At 43.4% G+C, this 26,898-nt stretch overlaps 2 protein-coding genes across 6 annotated transcripts; both read right to left on the bottom strand.

Annotated features, from left to right (window-relative positions):
• Nucleotides 1-6: 6 nt before the first annotated feature.
• map7d2a (MAP7 domain containing 2a) lies at nt 7-18,070 on the bottom strand. 5 transcript variants are annotated; one of them, XM_020048691.2, is made up of 18 exons: nt 17,274-18,070; nt 16,186-16,293; nt 15,379-15,489; nt 15,114-15,191; nt 14,778-14,941; nt 12,983-13,082; nt 12,176-12,256; nt 9,599-9,720; nt 9,373-9,488; nt 7,353-7,798; nt 7,087-7,213; nt 6,744-6,924; nt 6,524-6,628; nt 6,338-6,397; nt 5,960-6,005; nt 4,389-5,079; nt 1,565-1,814; nt 7-1,393 (listed from the first exon to the last, which is right to left on the bottom strand). In XM_020048691.2, the coding sequence occupies exons 1-17, from the start codon at nt 17,314-17,316 to the stop codon at nt 1,580-1,582; spliced, it is 2,814 nt and encodes a 937-aa protein (XP_019904250.2). In that variant the 5' UTR covers nt 17,317-18,070; the 3' UTR covers nt 7-1,393; nt 1,565-1,579. The 5 variants fall into 5 exon arrangements, with proteins under 5 accessions (XP_019904250.2, XP_019904247.2, XP_019904248.2 ...); XM_020048688.2 differs by having other exon boundaries at nt 7,087-7,237; nt 17,274-18,067; XM_020048689.2 differs by having other exon boundaries at nt 5,960-6,002; nt 7,087-7,237; nt 17,274-18,067.
• Nucleotides 18,071-18,627: 557 nt separating this feature from the next.
• LOC105027684 (eukaryotic translation initiation factor 1A, X-chromosomal-like) lies at nt 18,628-23,092 on the bottom strand. The gene is given in 7 exon segments (NM_001303879.1): nt 18,628-19,067; nt 19,414-19,505; nt 19,706-19,787; nt 19,878-19,928; nt 20,069-20,172; nt 20,281-20,364; nt 22,957-23,092. Coding segments are annotated over 7 exon segments (435 nt in total). The 5' UTR covers nt 22,973-23,092; the 3' UTR covers nt 18,628-19,061.
• Nucleotides 23,093-26,898: the final 3,806 nt, after the last annotated feature.

Raw genomic sequence — 26,898 nt, 5'->3', positions numbered from 1 at the left:
TATACATTTCTGTTTTAATGTTTATTTATAGTCATTTTATGCTCATGCTAATGTTTCATGCACAATTTCAATAGTTAATTTTTTTGATTGTTTTTTGATTTATTTATTTATTTTTTACTAATGCTGCTTTAGTTAGAGATACAACAGTCACAAAGTTGGTTTAAACTGTTACAATGTTTTCTCTTTAAACCTGATTCATTTTTTAAATCCCTGGTTGCTTAGTCTTCAAGTAAAAATCCTGCTTTCTTTTGGTACATTATCAAAACACAATTCAGTCAAAGAGGAATCAGTGACAGACCATTTGCATCTGTGAATAAACAGTACACACCAAAAGTACTTCATTTTGACAGCATCGCAACTGGATTCCATCTTGTAAGCCATCAATTTTGTCCTTGACTTATATCAATCAAAGTCATCAATCTATCATACGAATGAAACCAGTTCAAAGTTTTCAGACTTTTGAGAGATCAGGCATAGCTCAGTATTTTGTAGATTAGGGGGGGAAACAAAACCTGCAATGCATGGTTTGGTGAAACTGTGTACTAACATAAGGAATGTTATTGTATATATTCTTTATGTTGGCTTTGAGTTGCAGTACGGTTGGACCTGGGTTAAGGTTTTATGGCAGACATGCTAGAACCCCAATCTCACAGCAGTTTGTATACATACATTAAGACGACATACACGCTACCCCCCACAGCCAGAGAACAGTGGTCTTTTCAGTGAAACAATCTAAATGATCAGTGCATACTAAACTACATTGAGTGGATACAGTGCAATATGAACCTTTCAGTCACAACTGTACAGGGACAGAATGTCAGGGAGGGGCAATACTGCAATAGCAAAGGCAACTTACTGATAGTCTACATTGGTATGCAGTCTTTTACTGTCAAAAAAATATCTAAGGAGAGGCTATAACCAGTCTGCAACTTAACTGCAGAATGAAAGCTTTTGTTTTAAAATGTAATTTAACTGGCTTTACTTACAGCTTCAGATCACCTAACAGGTAGTTGAGAGTCAATTACTTTATGGGCTCTTTTTTCATAAAGACACACACAGCATTGTACTGTGACCCACATTTCACCACACTAACAACTGCACTATGCAATACAATACATGACACATCTATGACTAGCCTACGATCATAGTATTCTCTGACCAATACAGCAAATCTTCGAGTATTTTTGTCAACTTAAGTTTCGTTGTCCAAGGCTATAAGGACATAGGTATTTTAGGAGGTTAAAGGTTAATGGACATTCAAGGTTGGAGACCAAGGAGGAAGATCAATAACAACATTCACAGTGCTCTGTAGAGGTGCATAGACCGCCATCCTCAACATCAGTCAATGCAGAGTAACTCCCACAGCACTTTCCTGGTTTGTCAGCACTGGGATCTGAAAAGAAAATGTATTTGTCAGATTCCGCCCGTTAGAGAAAAGCTAATATGAGCACTTGTTGTGATAGTAAAAAAAACAATGTGTGTGTGGGAGAGTGCATGTAAAAATGCGTGTGTGAACATTCTTATAATTTCGCATGTGCCAGTTATTTACATGCATTTATTGTACCTGACTACTGGATGTTTAGCTTGTGTGAGGGTGGAGGATGAGCTTGGAATCGTTGCCTGGGCTACAGAGCCCCTGAATCAGGTTCTTGTTACAGTCTCCTAGGCCCATCGGGGACAGTTTGGGGTAGGCCACATGGCCTGTCAAGTCAAGCAGGTCCTCCAGGGCTCGGGCACTACTCATGACGTTGTGCTGGACCTCATTGACTGGGGAGAATTCTGTGATGGAGATAAGTTCCTCCTTGGAAACTGGGCTAAGATGGGAAGAGAGAGAAGCATTTGTGGATTTCATATTTGTGCCTCGTCAGGATATTACTAAAACCACATCTGTTAATCTATGTGGCCTTTGGGTAATCAATAGGTATGGGGTTGGCAAATGGAAATCAACTCTATAAAAGTGAACTCCTTTTATCTTTTAATGTAATCAACGTATGAGAAATGCTCCAAATATTACCAAGATTTTGTACTTTACAAGTCAAAAACCCTCCTTTTTGACTTTTTTGGAAAGGAAAGAAAAAGGTGCAGTGGTCTCTTGATTTTTTCGGAGCTGTATGTTGAGGGTCATTTAAAAGATTGGAGGCAGTCTGGGAAGTATGGCTGCCCTTGGCAATCTTGGAATAAAACAACTTGTACTGATGTCTACCCTCATATTCAGGTCATTTTAAGCAGTATGTATGGCTGAAGTATGACATTCTTATTCCCAAAATAAGGATAAAAGGGCCCAAGATATTTTAAAAGATCTATGACATGGGGGTAATCGTGGATGTGTACAAACAGAAGGGGACCCTACCAGCAGCTTCTTACCGCGCTCTTAGGGGGTGCAGGAGGCATTCTAGGCTCTATGTAAAAGCAGAATGGGAAGCAGAACTAGAGGTGCAAATAACAGAGGAAGACTGGTACAGAATGTTTGAAACCCAATGTCTATCCAAAAGATCACAGATGTGGAGGGAATTCTGCTGGAAAAATGCCATTCGCTTTTTCATTTCACCTAAATCATAAAGCAGGCAACTAGCTGAACAACAACCTTGTTGGAGGCTGTGTGGAAGCTAACAGGCAGATCATTCACACATCTTCTGGGGTTGCTCAAAGATTAAGCCCTATTGCCAGGAGGTTAATGCAGGCATCAAAAATGTTTTGGGTTACACCATCACTAACACAAGTCCTGTCATGTATCTTGGAAACAATGTTGTGATGAAAGAAGACTATTACTTGGCTAGAGTGTTACTCACAGCGAGTAAGAAAGCCATCAAAAGAAATTGGATTGGCGTAAATGCTACAAATTGAGATCAGTGGCTGGAAATAGTGAAAGACATTTTTGTCATGGAAAAGTTGACATATATTCTGAGAATTGAAGAAAGCATATTTGAATAAGAACTGGGGAGAATGGAATAGGTGAACAAGTTGTGACACCTGCTGGGTGGCTGCCCCCTCCAAGCTAACACTGTTGACTGGTGAATTACCTCCTGATGACAGACCAGTGACAAGTTCAGTTTTATTCACTGGTGTTACTGAGTTTTTTCTTTTTATTTCTTGTAATTATCATTAAGTGGTATGTATGTTTCATTCTATGTATAACAAAGTATCTGGATGTATGTGCTTGTGCACACATATGCAGGTGGATATTTGTGCCTTCAGGTGTGCAGGTACAGACCAGGTCTGATATTGTTGTTATTTTATTTTCATGTATCAATGTTTGGTATGGAATAGTTGGTTCTCTGTGCATTGTCTGTAAAAACCTAATAAAAACCAAAAGTATTACCAAAAAAAATCTATGACTTTCACAGAATATTTGTGTCATATTTCCCAAGACATCCTTAAAGAAATCAAACGTGATCTACTTGACTGTCTTTTCCACAATTGTTTTAACATCTAAATAAGGATGCGCCTACATATTGGCCAGTAATTGATATTTAATTTTTATAAGCAAAATAATTAATAATTTTCTTTCTGTCTGATTGTGTTTTGTCTGTATAGATGTTTAATATATTAATAAATATTTTTCTGCTTGAGTCATGTATTGTTTTATTGTTATTATTTATAGCAGTTTATAAAGTCTAATACAGTAGTTAATACATTTATTTCTGTAATGAAACAGTCATTTCACACCATATTTCTACTATAATTTAAAAGCATGCTAAGACTATATTTTGGTGCTTTCCAGACCACTGTACATTTTAAGCCATACTTGGACTGGATGTAGCCCCTGTGTACCAGCTATGTAAGTAATTCTGAGTAATGGGCAAAATCAGAATTCCCAAATACTTCTTTAGAGATGTCCTAGTTGTGTGTGAAATGACTGTATCATTATGTAAATTACATCAATATGACTCCCATGAAGGTCTAAAGAGTAATTTATGATCAGTATTATTTTTTCTTTTCAATGGGATTTATTCAGTAGTTACATACCATTAAGTCCTTTTGATATTGCTTGGAATAATGAAAACATTACTGCTAACAGGAAATATGGATAACAGCCATTTTATTAACGTGGCCAGGCTAGTTGACATACTGGTTTCCCAGGCTGCCTCTAATGTTTCAAAACAAATCCTCAAGGTATCTAGTATTAACGTACCAAGTTTATAATCCTATCATAAAATGCACAATTACCTCATGTATTTGCTGGACTGAAAAGAAGGGGTAAAGCCAAACAAAAAGAAGCATTTTTGCCACAATATTGCTTATATGCTGAGGAACAAATATAGCTAGGTTTTTTGTGTGGTGGCCATGTCAATGTACATCGTAATACCAGTATGTTTCACCAACTTCCGATCTGTTCCACATCATCATGCATTCCTGTACATAGACATGGCCTCTGTCTGACGGCTTACCTGACATCCATGGATTGCACTTCATCACAAGCCCCGCTATTCTTAACATCCAGAGGTTCAAGGTGGATGACTGGTGGGAGTTGGGGCATTGCCAGGGACAGTGTGCTGGGCTGCGCCCCTTGTCCGATTTCCTTCACGTTTGCTTGTAGACTCTCCTGGGTTTTGTGCTGAGCAGTGTCGTGGCTGCTCATCTGGGGTCCCTCCTGTTTATTCACTCCTACAGTCACTTGGCCACTCTCCTGTTTGGACACTTCGGAAACATCAGGTGTCTTTATTTCGTCAGTGGTTTTTGCATTCACCTGTGCACTCTTCAGCTTGGTCACTTGGGAAGTGACTTGTCCATTCACCTGTGCACTCTCCAGCTTGGTCACTTGGGAAGTGACCTGTCCATTCACCTGTGCACTCTCCAGCTTGGTCACTTGGGAAGTGACTTGTCCATTCACAAAGGCTCTCTCCTGCTTGGGAATCTGGGCTGCACCCTTTCCTGTCACTTGTTTAGCATCCTGTCCCTTTCCCAGGTCATTTTTCATTGGGGTCCCCGGATCAGATGCTTGTCGCTTCACAAGGGCACAGACTTCCTTGTTCACGTGGGGTGCATCTTGTCCGTTAACCTGAGACTCAGGCTTTGGGTTTCCTTGCACATTCACCTGAGCATTACTTTCAACTGTCTTTGAATTCATCTCCATTTCCCCTGTAAAGATCAGAAATATCACATTGCACAGGACAATTCCCTGAGAAAGAGCTGTATGTGACCCGGTCAAGGACACCTAAAAGAGATGCTAATTACACACTAATCCCAGGCCTCCCCTCAAATAAAATCAGAATATTTAAGCAACCTATCATTCTGCGACAAAAATCCCCGGACTCCTTTCCCCCTTTGAAGAATGGCCTGTTCCTTAACCGTGTATGCACTACTTTCATACCTTTCATACATTTGTAAGTCAGAGGGGTTTCCAGAAGTAGACTCGAATATTTGCTTATGCCCTTAGATCCACATCAGATATCAACATTGAAAAATAAATGTGTGTACTGGTTGTTTTGAAACTGCATTACATTGTCCACATGTTTTCAACCCAGTTTGAAACAATAAGGATACATTTACATGCTGAGGGCAGCATTATGGCAGGGATAGAGGAGTTATAAATACTCAAAGACTTCGAATGGATGGCCTTGAACACAATATCGGGCAAAGAGAGTATCTGATCCTCTCCTGAGGACAGGTATTGGAAAAACACTGCTTCATGACAGCCATGCAAGAGTGCCCCATATTGATGGAAAAGTACTGGAGACTCCAACCCACCATGCCCAGAATACCCAAGGCTGCCACTGGGTGGAACTAGCACGCAGCATGCTTTAGTAAGCATTTATACATTCATACTGCATTTCTACTGTACATTCACAGTGTAATCCTACATTCAAAGTGTACAGTATTTCTACATTCCCTGTGTCTTTCTACATTCCCTGTGTCTTTCTACATTCACTGTGTCTTTCCACATTTATAATGACTTTCCTGCTGGGATGGGCAGGCAGGGTCAGGGTCAGGGTCAGGGTCAGTGAAATGGGTCACCTACCTGATGGTGAGACAGGCTGAGTGTCCACCAGAACCTCCTCCTTCTGCTTCAGTGTGGAACACAGACGGAGGCAACACTTATTATTCCACAGCATATAAGAGGAACATGACGCATAACATTGTGTGCTGAGGACATTTGGTAATCAGGACGCATAAACCAATGTATCAACAGCGATACAATTTAATCATGATAACAAACACAACGTAGATAGAAAAAAAAAAACATTGCCCTTGGAAAAGAAAATACAAGCCGCAAAGCGCATACTGTATGGGTACGGAAACATTGCACAGAACCCATGTGGATAAAAGAAAGCAGTCAGCAGGTCCCTTTGCTTGAAGCCGTGCAGCGCTATGTGAACGACAGGCATCTCTACAGTACCTTCATCTCTGCCTGGTTCTCATCGCTCTTCCTGGTTCTCTTCATTATTTCCTCAATTCTCTGTGGAGATGCATCAACATTTGATTAAGGGCTGATACCGGCTTCAAGGACATGTACAAAGTGCTGCAAATTGAGCGTTAGATAAACAAACTCAATAATAAGCCCTGAATTCCGAGTCAAAACAACCTTCTTTCGCAGCTGTCTCTCCTCCTCCTCTTGCAGCTTCAGTATCTCTCTCTCCTGACGTTGGCGTTCGGCATGTTTCTGAGCCTGTAACTCAGCCTCCTCCTTCTGTTGTGGTGAAGATACAGGGTTCATGTTTGGAACTGTATAAGACACGTGCACCACCACAAAGTCACACACTACCATGTACGACACAGTGACCCCACCCACTGTGACCCCTGACCTCTCTGTCCATCTGGACCTGGAGCACCTTCTCCCGGCCCTCCCTCTGTCGTTTCTCCTCTTCCTCTCTCCTTCTGCGGAGGTCCTCCTGCCTGCTGTTTTCGTCCTCGGCACGCCGAGCCTCCTCCTCCTGCCGGGCCCGCTCCTCTGCATGTCTCCTCCTCAGCTGCTCTGCTTTCAGACTGAGCAACAGACATACAGACGTGAGGATAAACATGAGGTCATATAGGTCAGCGGCGCTCACACACAGGCGGTCCGCGCCACCACGCCATCTGTGTGTCACGTACAGGCACACCGAGAGACGGCGAGGTTGACACCAACACGGACACACACAGTCTCCTCACCGTTCCTCCTCCTCCTGGTCTCGACGTTGTTTCTCCTCCAGCTCCTTCTGCACCCTGGCCAGACGCCTACGCTCAGCCAGCAGTCTGGAGGCTTCCTCAGCATTTGTCGTCCCGGCAACGGCTTTTCCTGTAGGTGTCAATGGCGATGGCTCTGTCACAAAACGTCCGTCAGCCATCAGTGTGCATTGAAACTGGTGCCCTTTCATCAATGCAATCGATATGGTTTATTATTGACAAACAGAAAAGGTTTGGGTTTAGTGTTTCACCTGTGCTCTTATCTGCATTCAAGTCGGTGATGTTGGACTTTATCTTGTCTTGGGGTTCTATTTTAGGGGCTTTTTTATCAGAAGTCACAGCCACAGGGCTACTCTTGTCAGAGGAATCCTTGCTTTCAGAAATGTGACTTTTCGAGTTCTTACCGAGGACCTCAACCTTGGGGAATTTCTTATCTGGGGTGTCAGGGTTGGACAATTCTTTTTCTGGGGTGTCGGCTTGGGAAGACTTCTCTGGGCTCTGGATATCGGGCATCTTTTTGTTCACTGGGGTCCCAGGGTTGGAGATGTTCCTGTCCTTGACGTTGTTGTGACCTTTGGCTTCCTGACGTCTTCCGCCCTTGATGTCATTAGTGACCGGGGCGGCGGGCCGGTTACTGACAGGGGATGAGGGGCACTGCTGGGAGCAGGGAGACTGGGTACGACTTTTAGGAAGCAACCTACGAACAAGAGGACATCATCATCCTCAGGGACCACACGTACCACACGGACTCAGACCACATGGACTCAGACCACATGGACCACATGGACCACATGGACCCCATGGACTCAGACCACATGGACCACATGGACTCAGACCACATGGACCACATGGACTCAGAACACATGGACTCAGACCACACGGACTCAGACCACATGGACTCAGAACACATGGACCACATGGACTCAGACCACATGGACCACATGGACTCAGACCACATGGATCACATGGACTCAGAACACATGGACCACATGGACTCAGAACACATGGACCACATGGACTACATGGACTCAGACCACATGGACTCAGAACACATGGATCACATGGACTCAGAACACATGGACCACATGGACTCAGAACACATGGACTCAGAACACATGGATCACATGGACTCAGAACACATGGACCACATGGACTCAGACCACATGGACTCAGAACACATGGACTCAGAACTCAAGGACTCAGAACACATGGACTCAGAACACATGGACCACATATACTCAGAACACATGGACCACATGGACTCAGACCACATGGACCACATAGACTCAGACCACACGGACCACATAGACTCAGAACACATGGATCACATGAACTCAGAACACATGGACCACATGGACTCAGAACACATGGACTCAGAACACATGGATCACATGGACTCAGAACACATGGACCACATGTACTCAGAACACATGGACCACATGGACTCAGACCACATGGACCACATAGACTCAGACCACACGGACCACATAGACTCAGAACACATGGACCACATGTACTCAGATCACATGGACTCAGAACACATGGACCACATGGACCACATAGACTCAGACCACACGGACCACACGGACTCAGAACACATGGACCACATGTACTCAGATCACATGGACTCAGAACACATGGACCACATGGACTCAGACCACATGGACCACATAGACTCAGACCACACGGACCACACGGACTCAGAACACATGGATCACATGGACTCAGAACACATGGATCACATGGACTCAGAACACATGGACCACATGGACCCAGAACACATGGATCATATGGACTCAGAACACATGGACCCAGAACACATGGATCATATGGACTCAGAACACATGGACCCAGAACACATGGATCATATGGACTCAGAACACATGGACCCAGAACACATGGATCATATGGACTCAGAACACATGGACCCAGAACACATGGACTCAGAACACATGGACTCAGAACACATGGACCACATGGACTCAGAACACATGGACCACATGGACCCAGAACACATGGATCATATGGACTCAGAACACATGGACCCAGAACACATGGATCATATGGACTCAGAACACATGGACCCAGAACACATGGATCATATGGACTCAGAACACATGGACCCAGAACACATGGACTCAGAACACACGGACCACATTGACTCAGAACACATGGACTCAGAACACATGGACCACATGGACTCAGACCACATGGACCACATGGACTCAGACCACATGGACCACAAGGAAGCAGCAGGACGGTGAGTCTTACTTGGGGGTGGCAGGGGAGGCTGAGCGTCTGGTGAACGCAGCCGGGGATTCTGCTCTTCTTGCAGGGGACAGCGCCGCAGGGGAGCCAGTCCTTCTGTCTCTGCGCAATCTTTCTTTCTGAAAATACAAGATGAACGTTTACTCCATCGTGGCCCCAGCGACTTAGTGCGAGCAGGGTTTGTTTCGTCTCCGTTAAACAACCAGGCAGAAGGTGAGACGGGTCTGACCTTGGGGGTTTGAGGGGTGGAAACTGAGCCTCCTGCTGACTCTTCTGGAGAGCTCTGGAGCCTCCGTCGGTCAGTTCGGCTTGGCGAGCCCCGATAGGGTGACCTGTGGGGGCTGCAGGGAGCTACACAACAACATGTGTCAGAGGTCAACATTATTATCATATTGGAGGGCTGTATTGTTGTCTAAGGAGATTCAAATATGAAGATAATAAAAAACATTCAGATCAATACCAACAGTATAGATCATATCAATTGTTTTAATCAATTATACCAACTATTTGTCTTCTCACATGGTCATCTGTTGCTCCAAATACTAAATGAAGTACCACATGGTAAAGGAAAACATCCAGAAACGCATTTCCCTGGCTACTTCAGTAATATTATCTGTAGGGTTGTGGTGGTTGAACACAAATATTGAACTTGTGATGTGAGAATATATTTTCTGCTATATTCAGACTCTTCTGTCAGTTGTGAGAAATGTAAAGACGCTCCTTTTGAGACTATGTCACTGAGCTAAAGCATGCACAATCAAACCCTTTTGCCGGCATGGTATTGTGTAGGTTCTCCTTGTTACAACAAAACACAGCGCAATTACTGTAGACAGCAGCACCAGTTCCACACACACTGAACACACACATTCACAAAGAGAACGTTGACCTAGATGTAAATGGAGCGGATAAACCGTCAGGTCTATTTGTGGAACTTCTGCCATGCGGTCCCTTCTCTTTCCCTGTCAAGGCCGTGTCACCTGTCTGGGAACACCTACTACCTACATTTAGAGCAGTGGTCAGTCCAGACGTGTTGCCTGGGGTTACCTGGGTGTCGGTGGCAGGGCAGATGGAGGTCTGCAGCGCTGTGGCACTTGGCCACAGAGGACTGAGTGTGAGTTAGGCAGCAGTGGACCACCAGAGTTCAGGCGACAGCGCTGGGCTGATGGACATGGGGTCAGGGGTCAAAGCAGGGGTTAGGACGAGGGGCAGAGATGAGGATGACAAAACAAAACACAACGTATGACCAAGAGGGGAATGAGATGGAGAATTATGGCGTTAGTCGAAAGGGAAGGTGCTGAGCTTAGCGGGATAAGAGTAAAGGCCTTTATGGCCTGTTAAATGTTACTAATTCACAACCTTCTAATTTCCCTACAGCTATCCTCCATGGTCCTATCTGGTCATATGTTGTCTTGGCTGATTTGTTTTCCTTTGTGAAGTTTGTTTGTGCAGTGTGCTTCGTTATGGATCTTTCTGTCATTTACTTTGCCTTGCTGGTTCAGTCCATTGGTGTTTGTGCTGTGTTTTCCTCTACCTGTTTATTTTCGTAATTTATTTTTATTTTTTTACTCTCGTACCCCCTTTATCCCCTTGTTTCCCTTCCCTCGAGAGGATGTCGTCCTCTTGCCAGACCGTGGCTATAAAAAAGAATTTGTTCTTAACTGACTTGCCTGGTTAAATAAAGCGTAAATACATTTTAAAAAACAATAAAGGCGCTAGAGTAAGAAGTGGAAGAGCTGAGCGAGCTAAGAATGAAGATCTAGAAGGGGTCTGCCTGAAACAAACTATGATAGTCATTTTTGATGACAATGTCAAGGATATATATTAGAAATGGTGGTGAGAAAGGTTATCAGATTCAAAGTATTCAGATTGTAGTAGTAGTATCAAAGATAGTAGTAGTAACAGCTGTGATTGTAGGAGAAATAAAAATAGCAGTAGAAATAGTAGCAGTAATGGTGGTGGTAGTAGTAGTAGTAGTAGTAGTAGTAGTAGTAGTAGTAGATTAGAAGTAGTAGTAGTGATACTAAGGAGTACTAGTAGTACTTCCATGTAAAACAGATGAGCTACCTGTTGCTGGGCATCTTGAATACCAAATACTGCTCATCACTTTTTTATTGGGCTATGTTTTCTGAAAACTCATGGGAATGGCATGGGGTCTCTGAAATCAAATACAAACACAGAGCACTGAGGATTTGGACCGGTGATGTAGGTAGGTATGATAAAACCAAAAATGAGTAAGAAACAAAAATGAGTTGTGAATGTCCACCCCCAACCAGTGTGTTGTGAGTGACGTGTTCAAACAGGAGGTTTCACAGGATGAACATGTAGTGGTGTATTGTACTATTACCGCCTAATAGACCTCATTTCTTCTCTCAGGTCCCAAAACCAGACATCTCCATTTTTATTTTATCCCTATTGCCTTTCCTCGGTTGGACATCAATTTACTCACAAGTACCAGAAGATGACCAAGGCCACAGTTGAGCTCAAACAAATACACACATTCACCCTCACAGTAAGCAATTAAGTACAGACAAAATACATACACACAAAAGCAGCAATCATAAAGCATCTATGTGTACTTCGTTCAATAGCAATGGTATTCCACACAAATCCCCATGCTTCCACACACATTGTGACTGCACACTCAGCCGTCGCTCATGCATTCTGGGAAATACACACGAAACTCTGGAGTTGGCATGACATTTCCCTGAAGCCAAAAGGCCTTGGGAGCAGTGGTCACTGTGGGATGGAGAGGAGCAGGGGGCGGGACATTGGCGGAACCAGACGGATGGGGGGTTCATAACATTACCGGATTCGCTGGCGGCAGGAAGGGGGGTGGCGAGTTCATGGGGAAAGGCAGAGGCGGGGAGAGGGGCATTCTCACAGTCACCTATAGGCAGCGGGCGGAGCAGAGCAGAGAGAGCACAGCATTATGACCACAGCTGCCACACATGGCTTTACCTGACGATCCCGATGACCTCCTAATGACCCCCTGATGACCCCCTCCGCTCCGCTAGACAACTGGAGGAGGTAAACCCATGCAGCATGGCTGGAGGCAATGAGCAGGCCAGGGAGATAGGTGCTCTCACACACACACACACACACACACCTTCACATATACCACTACAACCCAATCCATAACACTGATGGGCCATTTCAATTAACCATTGCACACCAGTATAACAAATACAAACATAGTGGTATTAAATGCTGTATCTTTCACCTCACCCACCCCCTATGATCCTTCATGTACATCCCAGTGGGCCCAATCAACGTTAAACAATCTATACGTGACTCAGGACTCCTCAATAGCGTATGGCGTAAATTCTGATTGGGTGGCTCCCCTCAAGGTTGGCAGGACTGAGGATTCTGCGACAGGCTAGCCGACAACACTGTCTTCAGTGTAGAAGGGCTCCAGAGCAATACCCAGAACTTTATAAGCCGCAAAAGGGAGATCCCAATGTGAATTAGTCTAGAACACACAGAGCCCCCCCCCCCCCCCGCGACCCACTTCTTGCATCCCTCCATTTCCAATCGTTCATTACTCTGACCGTTTCTCTTTCCATCATCCACACATCGCCGGACCCACGTCTCCCTCTTGCCGCCGTGGACTCACCTTGCGCTCCTCCGGTTCCGCCCCACGTCCAGCGCTTTGGCCTCTGCTCCAGCTGCAGGCTGCGCTCCAGGGACCGTTTCATCAGGGCCTCCAGCCGCTCCTGGTTGTGCCATTCCAGGACAGGGAAGACAAGGGACTCTGTCACCGAGCTGCTCCACTGGCCCGGCGAGGACCGGGCTGAACGCTCCATAAACACGACCTCTCACTCACCGCACAGTAACGGTCTCACCGTACCAGAGAGGGCAGAGAAAGAAAGCCGCCGTCCGGGGCTCCGCCCCTCTGGTCACACGGTGTGCCGACACAAAGACACGCTCACACAGTCATTCACCAGGCAACAGGGCTGACACAGGTGGAGGAACAGCTCCCCCTTCATCTCCCATCCCCCCATCCCCCCACTCTCCTCTAGCCTCCTGCTCTGCTCAGACTTCCCCCCAGCAAATCATCTTTCCTTCCCAGACAGTTAACCCTTCCAATCCCACAGTGTTGCCATGTTACCAAGCTCAATGTAGGAAGAGACAAAGCCATCTGGTGGGCTATTATCTCCATCTTTCTGTCTAAATCCCTGCTCTCCCTTCCCATGAAACACATCCCCACGTGTCACGGGCCCACACTGGCCAATGGAACTAGGCACACAGATGAAGCCAGTATGCACAACAACAAGGTTATTAGTCAGAATGTAATTGTAGAGAACCAAGAGGAAAAAGTGAAAAAAGCCAATAGGAAATCAGCCACATCACATGGCATCCTCCTGCATTTCTACTGGTCTAAAATGACATCATCCAGAGGATATAATCCAACCAAAGGGAAAAGACCCACATACATGGACAGAATCCATCTGGGGAAGATTGGTGATCCGGGCAAACGTTGTGTGACCCAAAATAAGCCAGATTAATCCTCATTTTACATATCCTGTCTAGAGAGCAGACAAAATAATTCACGTTATTTCACAGCATCAATTTAGAACATTAACTCTCGGTTGAAAGGTTCAACAGTGGGATCAAATCCTAAAAATAAATGGCTTTGGAGAGTGGGAGTGAAGGACATGCTTTAAAAAGACTGAGCTATGAAGCAACGCATCTCAAAATATCTGCTCAGTCATGACGCATTGAGAATTTGAGTGCAATGACCAAGCAGGATTAGGATGAGATAAAACAAATGGCAGAGAACCTCATTGATTACTCTCATGAGGTCCAACAGATTTACATATAGATCAATACCAGTGGGACCTGCACTCCCAGAAGCCAGTGTTGACTGGGGTGGAGAGTTGTGGGTGAAAATCCCTCATTATATAAGAGGTCTATCCAATGTCTGATTGAGAAACAACATTAAGCGTTAACGAACCAGAGGATTCAAGTGAATTAACGAGCACCGTATGTCCCTGCTGAACTCTACACAGAGATGTCAACATCTGGCTGTTGGGCCGCTATTGCATGTGCACACACACACACACAGACACACACACACACTCACACACAGACACACACACACACACACAGATACACAGACACACACACAAATAGATACACACACACACAGACACACACACACAAACACACACTCACACAAATACACAGACACACAAACAGATACACACACACAGACATAAACACAAACACACACACACACAGAGATACACACAGACACATACAGACACACACATACAGACACATACAGACACACAGGGACACACAGTGCATAATAACAACAAGCGTACATAGGTTGTACTGAAACTGAAATAGAGGTGAACGAGCTGTAAATCAACTGGGACATGTTTTGACAACGTGATGAGACTGACCTTCTCCTCCTCCAGTTTCTGTCTCCGCTTCTCCTCCACAGCAGCCCTGCGGAGCTCCTCTCGCTGTCTCTGCTCCTCCAGCCTTCTCCAGCGCTCCTCCACGGTGCGCTCATACTGCAGCCGGGCCCGGCGCTCCTTCTCCCTGATCGCCTGCTCCCGCACCACTGGAAACACCCACCATCGACACTTCCATCACCTCCAGCAACGTCACAACAACTCACTCATAAATAGCTAAATATTGAACATTTACGTTGACGTGTGACAACAAAAACACACCGGCTTCAACAATACACACGTTCCTTTTGTCGCAAATACAATATCGGAAACATCCCTCACCGAGGCCTTTATCTCTTTCCTCCCTTCTCTCTTTGGCTAAACGCATCCGGTCGTCTGTCCTTAAATACCCTTCCACATCTGATGCATGGACAGAGACAGAGAAAGGCATAAGTGGTCCAGATAGAAAAACAGACCATCTAGGTGGAAACAGAGCGAACAAAGACAGTGGGGGACGGATGTATTAACAGAGAGGATACTAAGCGGCTTTCATATCTCCAGAACAGGGAGGGTGCAGAGGAGCTTTTAGCACAGTGGGCTGACTTACACTGTTTACCTGCGTGACTGTTAGCGTTACTGCTCGGCAGCCGTGAAGGGGAGGGGAGCCCGTTCAGCTGGGGCCTCTTCTCCACCACTGAGGGTGGGCTCAGCACCTCATCTGAGACAGGAGAGACAAAGGTCCCCGCTGTTTATTAAAGAGCCTGACGTACAGCGCCATGTTTTTTCTTCAGTGAAAGATGAGAGACGAAAGTACATTATTCCGAAGGTTAGATGCGCCGCTAGACAGTTGTAAAGGGAGGAGTGCAGAAGTGTTTGTAGATGGGGTATTTTTTTTTTGGGGGGGGGGGGGCAATAAGGTTTAACTGTCTTGCTCAGAGACAGTTCTTGACCCCTAGGCTAGCTTACCGCCACCAGAAAAGTGCAACACTTTAAGGTGCCTGGGGCAAGTGCTTTGACTTAAAATCAGTTATTAGTGTGATTATTGCTCAGGCTATAAGACCTGACATTTTAAAACGAATTTCTCTTCAATTCAAATTCAAGCAAGTTTCAAATAAAATAAAAATCATTCTGGCACCTGTGGGAAACTACAAACCAATCTTCATGGAAAACAGGGGCTTATAATGGGGTGGCTGGGTAGCCTAGCAGTCAAGGGCATTGTGCATATGTTCTTAGCATACTAACCTGTTTAAAAAATATATAGGCTATATATATTTATATTTATATCCATTTGTATCCTTAAAATCCAAACATGAACCACCCCCTTGACTTTCAAGCATTAAGTTGTTGAATTCAAGCATTTTCTGCAAGGCTACATTGTGACTGAAGTAAATCTATTTGCTCCTGAGCATCTTACTGTCTTTTGCCGCTGGGATGCCTTGATGATGGACCCCACGGGCTGGGGAGCAGAGGCCATTGCTTTGGGATCGCTTCTCTGTCACTGATGATGGAGTCAGTCCTTCAGCTGGGGTAAGCAAGCAAACATGAGAGTCAACACAACAGACAGTGGTATAATGGAGTATGTGAAAAAGCTGCATTTCTGAGCCACCAAAGTCCCCAGGTGACTTTGTTTTTAAAGCATTTGTCTCCAATTCCTGTTTTGGCCATAAATAACTTTTTTTCTTTTTGTTTTAGTCATTTTTTATTTGGGTGTCAGTTAGCAGAACATTATCTTTAGAAATTAAGCTATTCATCGGGCAGTTTCTTTAATATAGACTAACTGATTATAAGGAATGTGTAGGAACATGCAGAGGAATAAATGAGTGCCTCGCCAGAACCATAGTAAATCTATGAAATGAAAAGCACTTTTGATCTGGACTCCCATCATAAGGCCCTACACAGGTAAGTAGATTGGTAACCTATAGCAACACATTTTCGCTGGCCTATCACGTCTTTAACCATTGACGAATGGTCTGTGACTGTGCATGATCGTGTCTCAGGTCCCTCTTGAAATACTCCATAACAACACATGAAAGCTGACCTGGATCAGCCCTAAATTCTAGGCTATGGAAAGGATTATGTCGTACCCAGATCAGGTTACATCTTGACAGGGCTTTTTGGTCACAAATCATACTTTTAAATCCAACCTTCTTGATCATTCTACCAGCAAAAGAGAACAAGCACAGCTTGAGCATACAAATCCAGGGCTATGGTTAATACAGACCAAACAATTAAAAAAAAAATATGTTGAAACCTGCGACAGAGACAATCTGTTTTGGCAATTGATAGAGGATATTGTCCTTTTCCATCTTGATTAAATAACTGCTATTCGTTTTTTAGATAACTGGCAATGAAAGCCAACGCCACAGCCTCGCTGGGCTTAAGCTTAGAGACTGGGGTATACTCTGAAAAGCACAATTCATGGATGGAGCAATATCATAGCAAAAAATTTAGTTGACCTAGAGAATCTGGCGAGATTTTAAACAATAAATCGTCATGGCTTACCTGTCAAGGCACTTGAAGCTGAATAGACAGCATTCTCCGCCATCTTCGTATCACCGGCAGATGCCCTCAAATGTATGGGTGCAATGTCGCATTCACCCGCAGCAAAAAGCTTGAAATTAAGCCGAGGGAAATAGCATTGCCAGCTTCTACCAGGCACTGTAGGAGAACAAGCGCTGCGCTATGTGGGGATGTATCTGTTTTCCACTGCCTCAGCAATTTGTGCGCTTCCCCGGAATGCTAACGGTGCACAGTCGGTCAGAAGAGCGGAATATTCGGATGAAAGCAGTTAATAAGACAATAGACCACTAGTGGCCTATTTTGAAGGTCAATTGTGACCGTAGCTGGGTGTCCATGGATGTTTGTTGGAAAACGGAGGAGAGAAGATGATGCGGTCCAGTTCAGGGACGAGCTGGATGGAGATTAACGAATATTCCACTGCGCGTCAGTGGCCCGCGGGCTCCGCATTACATCATTGACAGAAGGACAGAGAAATTACATGTACTAAGTGACAATGAACTCATATGGGAAATAACGTTACTTTCTTTTATTGTCCATACTATGCCAGTATGAAGAAATAAGCCTAAACATTTTTTATTTTATTTGTATACCTCACCTGATAATGGTTTTCAATAAATAGCCTATAGCTAATAAAGCAGCAACCTACACCGAACTTAATTTACGCGCCATAAACCGTCCACGAGAGATGACTCGTGATATCGTGGGGCGCAGCATCCAAGCGAGGTAACATATCCCTCGGTGGTTGCCCGGAGGAGTGGACTCAAATGAACCATCGAGTAGACTAGTAGACGTACTGTCAGCCTGGCTTTCATAACAAAGCTAGACAAGCACTTGGAGTCCAAAAAAAGCCTTAGCAAATCAAATAAACGTGAAGAGACTCCCATGCTTGTTCACCGTAATAATGGTATGGGCCTAACACAAATCATCTTTTTGGTTAGTCTGTTACATATGGACATTAATAATGCAGCATTGTTATTGATAGGCAAAATATTTTATGAAACTAAGTATTATATAGCTAGTAGGTCCAGTGTTGAGCAAATCCTGTCCAGTTCCACTTAGCTAATAAAAAATAAACGCAAAATGATTTTTGATACGCCTGTCACGTGGATGATATCTTGGCATGGGGAAAAACTCAGTAATTGGATGTATTCACTTGTGTACAAACTACAGAGAAATACACTGTGTATATGGAACGTTCTCGGGGCATTTTATTTCAGCTCATGAAACCTAGGGCCAACTAAGCTTTACATGCGGCATTTATATTTATGTTCAGTTATTATTCAGCTTATAAGGTTTAACAACAGGCCTGAAAAATGAGTATAAGGAAACTCCTGCTGCGAAGATGTTATTTCTTTTTATCAATAAGAACAAAGCATATACAAGTATGCATTCATAAAAAATATGTACTTTATTCATAATAAAAAAAAGAAATACTTTGTTAAACCAAATATCCAGACAAAACATAAAATGATTTAAGTTTTTATTGTAAATACTGGTGTTTTTTTGCCTATATTCCACATAAGATAGAATAAAATATAAATATGCATATACATTACAATTATAACAAAATATGAAGTGTGTGAACTGAAGTGGATTTGCTGAAGTTCTCAGTGATAGATTCCAGGCTTTAAGCAGTTTCAACAAAAGGTGAATAAGCTGCCTCAACTGACTTGAGGAAGCAGGGAGTGGTTGGCAAGGTGGCAGTGCCTGTAAAGAAATATCCACTTTCCCCTTAAAAAAAAAAACAAGGTGGCACATAACTGTCCTGATTCAGATCTGACAGAAGAGAAAGAGAGGTATGTTACTAAGAGGCATTAGCAGACAGACACTAAATAAAAGTATGTTCAGGGAAAATATACAGGGAAAAAAGCTATTCACTATGTACATAATTAAATTATTTTAATAGGATCTATAAATAAACAGTCTCTACTCTTCTTGGTATCCACACAAAACATGATAGAATAACCTAATACAGAACAGGTATTAGAGAATCTCATGGCATGAACTACATTAATTTAAAATAAAATATATATTACTTACAACAACAAAAAAATTATCTATTGACTATATTACCACAATTATTACACATGTAGGATTTTCCAAGTAAGAATCCTTTACTTACGTCATCAATGTCCTCATCATCATCACCAATGTCATCAAACTGAATATCCTCATCATCGCCAGGTCCAAACGTATCAGTTTCATTGATTTTAGCTAGGGTGTTAGAATACAGAACAACCATTATTGAACCAGTTTCCTTTACAGGGTGAACATGCGCCTATAATTAACCTAGTCAGTTCTCCATTTCGTGTTTTGGGTCTCTGACACCCCAGCGAGAACGGTGCTTCAAAAGCTCATTTTGGATAACCTCCTTGACCCACATTTAGTACATTTCAATAGTCCAAGATACACACCATGTTCAGGAAGCTCGCCATAGGCCTTTAAACTCCTGGCCTCGTCAGCATTGTACTTCAGGATAACATCTGCTTTTTGGTCCTTCAGGGCAGAACACAACCATAAGGAGATACTCAGCAAACGTGTTTGTATTACCATTCAAAAATAAAAACATAGTTGATTTATTATTACCTGATAATCTCGAAGTCCCACCAGGATGATGTCTGAAGTGTTGATCCAAACCTGCCCAAGGCAAAGAGAAAGATGTCAGCAAGGACAGCTTGGAGTAGACCTGCACCACTTCCAACATTGACATGAACACAAACTGCCGATAGAGAAGGGAGTCTGAATACACAGTATAGTCTACTTTGTGTCGAATGTACCTTCTTCCGTAGTTTTCCTCGGATGTGGCATAGTCGCTTAACTCCGTCAAAGCACATAGCTTCCAGTCGTCCATTTCCCAACATCTTAATCACCTGTGCATATTCTAGATTAGAGCAGAAGTTCAGCCAGTTAGTCAACTCTTATAGAGGGAAGATCTAGCTCAAAATGAAAGAGTGGAGAAAATGAAGTCAGAACCTGTTTGTTAACTTACCTTGGCCATCCTCTTTGAATACCAACTCTCTTTTTTCAGATTCATTCTCGTTCTTACCACGTCGCCGATTCTTTCCTCCCTTACCTAAGAGGAGAGGATGAGAGTGATGGGTAACTTTCATGAGCCAGATATACACATGGAAAACCAAATGCCTGTAGCCTAGCGAACTACACATTCTCTTATCACATACACCCATTTAAAATCTTTATTGACAGCACCTCTTGATTTCAAATACACCTTGTATGCATTTTGTTTTAAAAATGTCTTTCTAAAAGTGACCTCAACCTGTCTCAGACAAATCACAACCCTTCAAGAAGGTTCAGGTGTGCAGCAGGTTGTTTGGAGAGGGGATGCAATTGCTGTCTGGTTTAAAAGGACCGAATTACTTCTCATCCTTGTCTTCTAAACCAGTGTTTGATTTGCAATGTTTGACCATGTGATTTGATTCAATTAGTCAATCAGTTTGGCTAACAAACCAGGATTGGCTTTTGATGATGTCGGTCACATACAGATGGGTGACAAATTAAAAGAAAAAACTGAAAATGAGTGGAGGAACATAACCAATGCTGATGCTTCCACACAGGAGTGCTTCATGATGACAATTAACAACCCATAATGCTCCTTGGCATGTATACAAATGCTAAGCCGGCCGAGTTGACCTCCATTTTGGATCAAGACGGCAAGAGGAAAGGATCTAAGTGACTTTGAAATAGGATACATTTTTGGGTCTCATCCAGGATGACAATGCCCCCATCGATGGGGTATGATGGGTCACAGAATGGTTTGATGACTATGAGAACTATATGAATCATATGCTATGGCCTTTGCAGTCCCCAGATCTCAACCCAATTGAACACCCATGGAGATTTTGTGCCCAAGTGTTAAACAGCGCTCTCCACCACCATCAAAAGACCAAATGAGGGAGTATCTTTTGGAATAATGGTGTTCCATCCCTCCAGTAGTGTTCATGAGACCCGCAGAATCTATGCCACGGTGCAATGAAGCTATTGTGGCAGCTTGTGTTGGCCCAACGTCTTACTGAGACACTGTTGTTTTTTCCTTTAATTCGTAACCTGTCTGTATATGACATAAGCAATTTTCAGGGACCCATTTTGACTCGACAGTGCCCTTTTACAACCCATGGCCAAAAATGTATGAGGGGGTGTCGCCACATAGGCCTCCTACAAACCACTGAGGAGCCTTATTGTTAATATCAACTGATAACCACACAATTAGAACATTACAATAATTTATTGTCATGCCTGCGGTATTCGCAAGCAATAAACAGCAAGGGAATTTGGTATATGGCCAATACAACACAGCTAAGAGCTGTTCTTAGGCACAATGCATCGAGGATTGTATGGAAACAGCACTTAGCCATGGTATGGTAATATATCACAAACCCACCATATGCCTTAATGCTCTTATAAACCGGTTACCAAGGCAATTAGAACAGTAAAAAGTGATGTCTATGTCTAGTATAACATGGCTATCAGATAATCGGTCCTCATACCACCAGGTTTATAAGGTTCCGGGTGGTTTGAATTCTGAATGCGGATTGGCTGATAGCCATGGTATATGTAAGCAATAAAGCACAAGGTCAGATTAGAAACCACACTTCAGCAGTACAGTACATGTACAACTGAGACAGCGGCTTCCACCACAGGCCACCTATTTTAATTAAATTGGTAGCAAGTTTAAAATAGCAATCACAGCTAAAGCCCCATGAACATTACATTTGACCACCCAACCACACCTAACGCCTGTCGCAAAACAGATGCACATACTTAATCTCTGCATTCTTAATCTCTGCATCATCTACAGAGCAGCTAGGCCAGGAAGTTACAAGTCAAGAAACTCACTTAAATAAAATAAAGTGAATAAAAAGTTCTCCAGAGACAATACATTTCTCCTGCCTTATAAAACTCGAATATTTTCAAATCACCTCAAATAAATGTAGGCCTCATCTCTAACACGAAACATGCTCTTCTCCATGTACAGACTACACTGGTTTAAGCAGTAGCGGAACGAGAGTGCGTCAGAAGAACGTGCATCGTAATTACATACCAGGGACTCCGCGTTGTGTCGTACATAATAAAAGGTCTGGCCTTGGTATACTGGCCAATACCGATATACCACACCTTCTCGCGCGTGTGCTAAAGTAGCTAGCGTCTGAATGAGCGCTACAAAGTTCACCGTTACGCACATTAAAATGAATGACAATTTATAATTATTGGCCTATGTTCTATGTGACAACCATGGAAGAGGCTCAACATGATGGGCAAAGCCAGGTTAGGGATGGTGTCCGATAAGTTACCACTCAGTAGCTAACGTGACGTTACAGTCAGCAGTTGATGTTTTAACTTATGGCGCAACAAGAGCAGCTCATAGTTGGCTGGCTAGCATTTGCTAAGTAACTAATTACCAGACAGATTATTTAATTACTAAGTCTAACGGTGATTAAATAAACAATGAGGTGAGTGCTAGTTATGTTTTAACGGTTCTAAGCTTTAAAGGCTTGTTCAATACCGCTCTTACGGGTTCATCCTCTGGTCACGTTGCCAAACAAGGGCCAGATAGCTAACGTAACGTAGGAGATCATGTTTGCTAGCTAGCTAGAATAAATTTGAACTCTGCAAATGGAAAAACATCCAAGCAAACATGTTTGCTGCTTACCTTTATTCTTCGGCATATTCCCAAATTAACAGTCTTTGTTAAATCAGTCCTGTATTCTCCTTATTGAATTTAGTTTTCTAGGTATGGAAACCAATCCGTGACGATGTCACACACACTTTTCAAAGTTAGCCACCTTGTTAGCGTTAGCCGAAGATGGTGGATAATGAAGATATGCAACCAAAGCGGTTTACCATTGAACTGAATTATCAGTTCCGGTCTGAATAAAGGGTTGGCCCTCAAAGGCACCAATCATATACATCGTAATTACTGACTTCCAAATGCTATGGAACTAATTAATAAAATATCACTAGCATTTGGAGCTGTAACATAAGGTAAAATCCTTGCTTATATATGGGTTTTATTGGATTGAGTCTGTGGTGAAAGATAGAGAGAAATTTTGCACAAGTGTACTGGAGGAACCACTAAGAATTCTGGACAATCTATGCTTGTAAATTATACCCCATACAGGAACGGTTTATATTAGTAATTTTTTGGTCTTCCTGGTGTAGTTGTTATTACACACATTATGGTACCTTATAATTGGACCTTAGGAGGACCACCTGGCTTAACCAGTCTTAGTGTCCCGTCCTAAGTTTAGGTTTAGGAGTCACCAGTCTCCTAAGGTAATAATAATAATACATGAAACTTATATAGCGCTTTTCTGGGATCCAAAGATGCTTTATATCAGGTACAAAAGAAACAACATTCGAGGAGAGTGACTCCAACAAACGTAAAGGAAAGGACACTAACATGACACTGTACAAAGGTAACGGGCAGGGGCTAGGGCTTGTTAGAACAGATGAGGCTTGAGGCGGTGGATGAAGAGGGTAACAGAGTCATGGATGGATTGTGGAAGTGAGTTCCAAAGCCTTGGAGCAGCCCTAGGGAAAGCCCCGTCTCCAAAGCTCCATAGCTTGGACCGGGGGATGATGAGGTGAAGTGATGAGAGGGTTGGTATTGGGGAATAAGATTAGTGAGGTAGAGTGGAGCGTTAGGGTGGGGTGATGTTCTGTCAGGACTTGGTGTGGGGGAGAAGTCTGGCTGCTGAGTTTTGAACCATTTGTAGCTTATGAAGATATTATGAGTTGATGCCAGAAAGAAGAGAGCTTCAATAGTCTAGGTGGGAGGAGATGAATGCATGTATTAAGTTTTAAGCGGCGATATGGGAGATGGAAGCCTTTAGCCTGGCAATATTGTAGAGGTGAAAGAATGAGGATTTGACTGTCTGTTTTATGTGTTGTTCAAATCTTCCAGGATGACACCTAGGTTGCTTGCATGAGGAGAAGGAAAGATAAGTGTTGTTAATGGTGAGAGTGAAGGTGCTCGTTTTGGAGAGCATAGATTTCAAGCCTCTAAATAGTATTTCCATTTTATCACTGTTGAGCTTGGGGACGTTTTGCTGCATCCATGTTTTTATTGTAGCCAGGCAGGATTCGATGTGGACCAAAGGTAAGTGTCGGCAGCATAGCTGTGGAAGTCAAGTTTGAAGTGACAGAGGATCTGACCATGGGGGAGGATGTAGAAGATGAAGAGTAAGGGGCCAAGTACACAGCCCTGGGGGACACCCTGTGTGACTGCAGCTGAATCAGAATTTTAGCCATTGAGGGAGATGTAATGGGTCTGTTTGGTGAGGTATGAGTGTCATTGAGGGAGATGTAGTGGGTCTGGTTGGTGAGGTATGAGTGTCATTGAGGGAGATGTAGTGGGTCTGGTTGGTAAGGTATGAGTGTCATTGAGGGAGATGTACTGGGTCTGGTTGGTGAGGTATGAGTGTAGCCAGGAGAGTGAGGTTCCCTCAACACCCAGAGCCTCCAGCCTGGTGAGGAGGATCTCATGAATAACTGTGTCAAACGCAGCACTCAGGTCCAGGAGGATAAGGATGTTGAGGGCACCAGCAGAGATGAGGTCATTGACAACTTTGAAGAGGGCAGTTTCAGTACTGTGGAGTGGTCGGAAGCCAGATTGAAGAGGCTCAAATAAACTGACATTGAGGAGGTGACATTGCGGTTGGGAGGCAAAAGGGGAGGTTGGAGATGGGGCGTAAGTTATGAAAATTGGTGGGGTCCAGACCAGGTTTTTTGAAGATGGGTGTGACTGCCGCAGTTTTGTAGTTTGAGGGGACAATCCCGTGGGAGAGATTGACTATTTGAGTGATGTATGGACAGAAAGCATGAAAGTAAGCCTTGATGAGAGTCACAGGAAGGGGATCTAGGGGGCAGGTAGTTGTTTTTGATGATATAGTTTTGAGAAGAAGAAAAGTGTTTGCAAGCAGAGCAGAGGATGTGGAGGTTGGGAGTTTGTGTTGGAGGTTGTGATGTTGTTGATGAAAGTGGTCCTGGCAAGATGGAGGGCATCTCTGTAAATAGATAGGTGAAGTTTATAGGCTTCAGCGTGGACAGTTAAACCAGTTCTAGTCCAGTGTTCAAGATGGAGGCCCACCTGCTTCATGGCCCGGAGCTCAAATATAAATCAGGGTGGTTGTTTGTCTGTGGTGGGGCCTTGGAGTTGAGGGAGACAGAGTAGTGTTGAACTGGTTAACTAGAACTTCAGGCGTACTGGAGGCATGGTTCAGGGGAAGGGCAGAGCAGATTGCATCAGAGTTTCAGGGGATCAACAGCTTTTATATTGCCAAAAGAAATGAGTCATTTCTCAGCATTGTGGGGTATGTTTGAGGAAAAAGAGAAATTCAGGCTCTTGTGGTCAGACAGCGGGATCAGTAAAGGGGAGATGTGGCTGATGTTGAGGCCAACAGAGCAGGCCAGGTCAATAATATGGCCCTTGATGTGTGGTGAAATTAACATGTTGGGACCAAATACTAACATTGACTGCTTTTTAGTTTATGCTCATATTTAAATTTGTCTGAATATATTTGGTTTCCTAAAATGGGAGGACAATGTAGAGGTGCCTTTACCCTCAAATTAAAGCTGACAGTCTGCACTTCAGTCGCACAGTTCTTGCATAATATCTAATCCTAATTGCTCACTTACAAAGCCAAAACTACAAATTTCACTGTCCAAATACTTTTGCAGCGTAATGAATATGAAGTCAAGATTCCCCTTTTGACTAATATACATTACCATTCACTCAGAAATGTCCTTGTTTTTGAAAGAAAATACTTTTTGTTAATTAAAAGAACATAAAATTAATAAGAGATACAATGTAGACATTGTTAATGTTGTAAATGACTATTGTACCTGGAAATGGAATATCTACATAGGGGAACCGAGGCCCATTATCAACAACCATCAGTCTTGTGATGCCTCACAGATCCTCAACTGGCAGTTTCATTAAATAGTACCCGCAAAACACCAGTCTCAACAGTGAAGAAGTGACTCGGGGATGCTGGCCTTCTAGACAGAGTTGCAAAGAAAAGGCCATATCTCATAGTAGGAAATAAAAGATAAAGAACAGACACTGGACAGAGGAAGATTGGAAAAAAGTGTTATGGACAGACAAATCTCGGTTTGAGGTGTTCGGATCACAAGGAAGAACATTTGTGAGACACAGATCAAATGAAAAGATGGTGGATGCAATGTGGTGGTCTGGGGGTGCTTTGGTGGTGGCAAAGTGGTGGATTTGTACAGGGTCAAAGGAGAAGGAAGGCTATCATTCCATTTTGCAATACTTTCTGGATGGTGCTTGATTGGACCTAATTTTCTCCAAAACCGGGCAATGACCCACAGCTCCAAACAATTCAAGAACTATTTAGGGAAGAAGCAGTCCTGTGTTATTCGGTCTATAATGGAGTGGCTATTGAGCTGTTCTGGGAGCAACTTGATGTGCATGGTATGTAAGAAGTGCCCGTCAAGCCAAGAATGGTGTGAAATCTCTTTAGATTACCTAAAAAAATTTACAACTACAATGCCAAATGTCGACAAGGCTGTAATTGCCACAAATTGAGGATTTTTTGATGACAATGTTTTAATTCAAAATCATTATTTC

The sequence above is a fragment of the Esox lucius genome, chromosome 7 (assembly GCF_011004845.1).
Source record: "Esox lucius isolate fEsoLuc1 chromosome 7, fEsoLuc1.pri, whole genome shotgun sequence".
Lineage (NCBI taxonomy): Eukaryota > Metazoa > Chordata > Actinopteri > Esociformes > Esocidae > Esox > Esox lucius.
This window is presented reverse-complemented; position numbering and strand designations above follow the sequence as displayed.

What these genes read in the sequence shown, in the direction of transcription:
- map7d2a (XM_020048688.2), bottom strand. Translation starts at nt 17,316, where the DNA reads ATGGCGGAGAATGCTGTCTATTCAGCTTCAAGTGCCTTGACAG. An exon ending in CATCCCAGCGGCAAAAGACA is followed by an intron (nt 15,490 to 16,185) that starts GTAAGATGCTCA and finishes CTCCTGTCTCAG; the next exon opens with ATGAGGTGCTGAGCCCACCC. An exon ending in GTGCAATCCATGGATGTCAG is followed by an intron (nt 1,815 to 4,388) that starts GTAAGCCGTCAG and finishes TTCCCATCTTAG; the next exon opens with CCCAGTTTCCAAGGAGGAAC.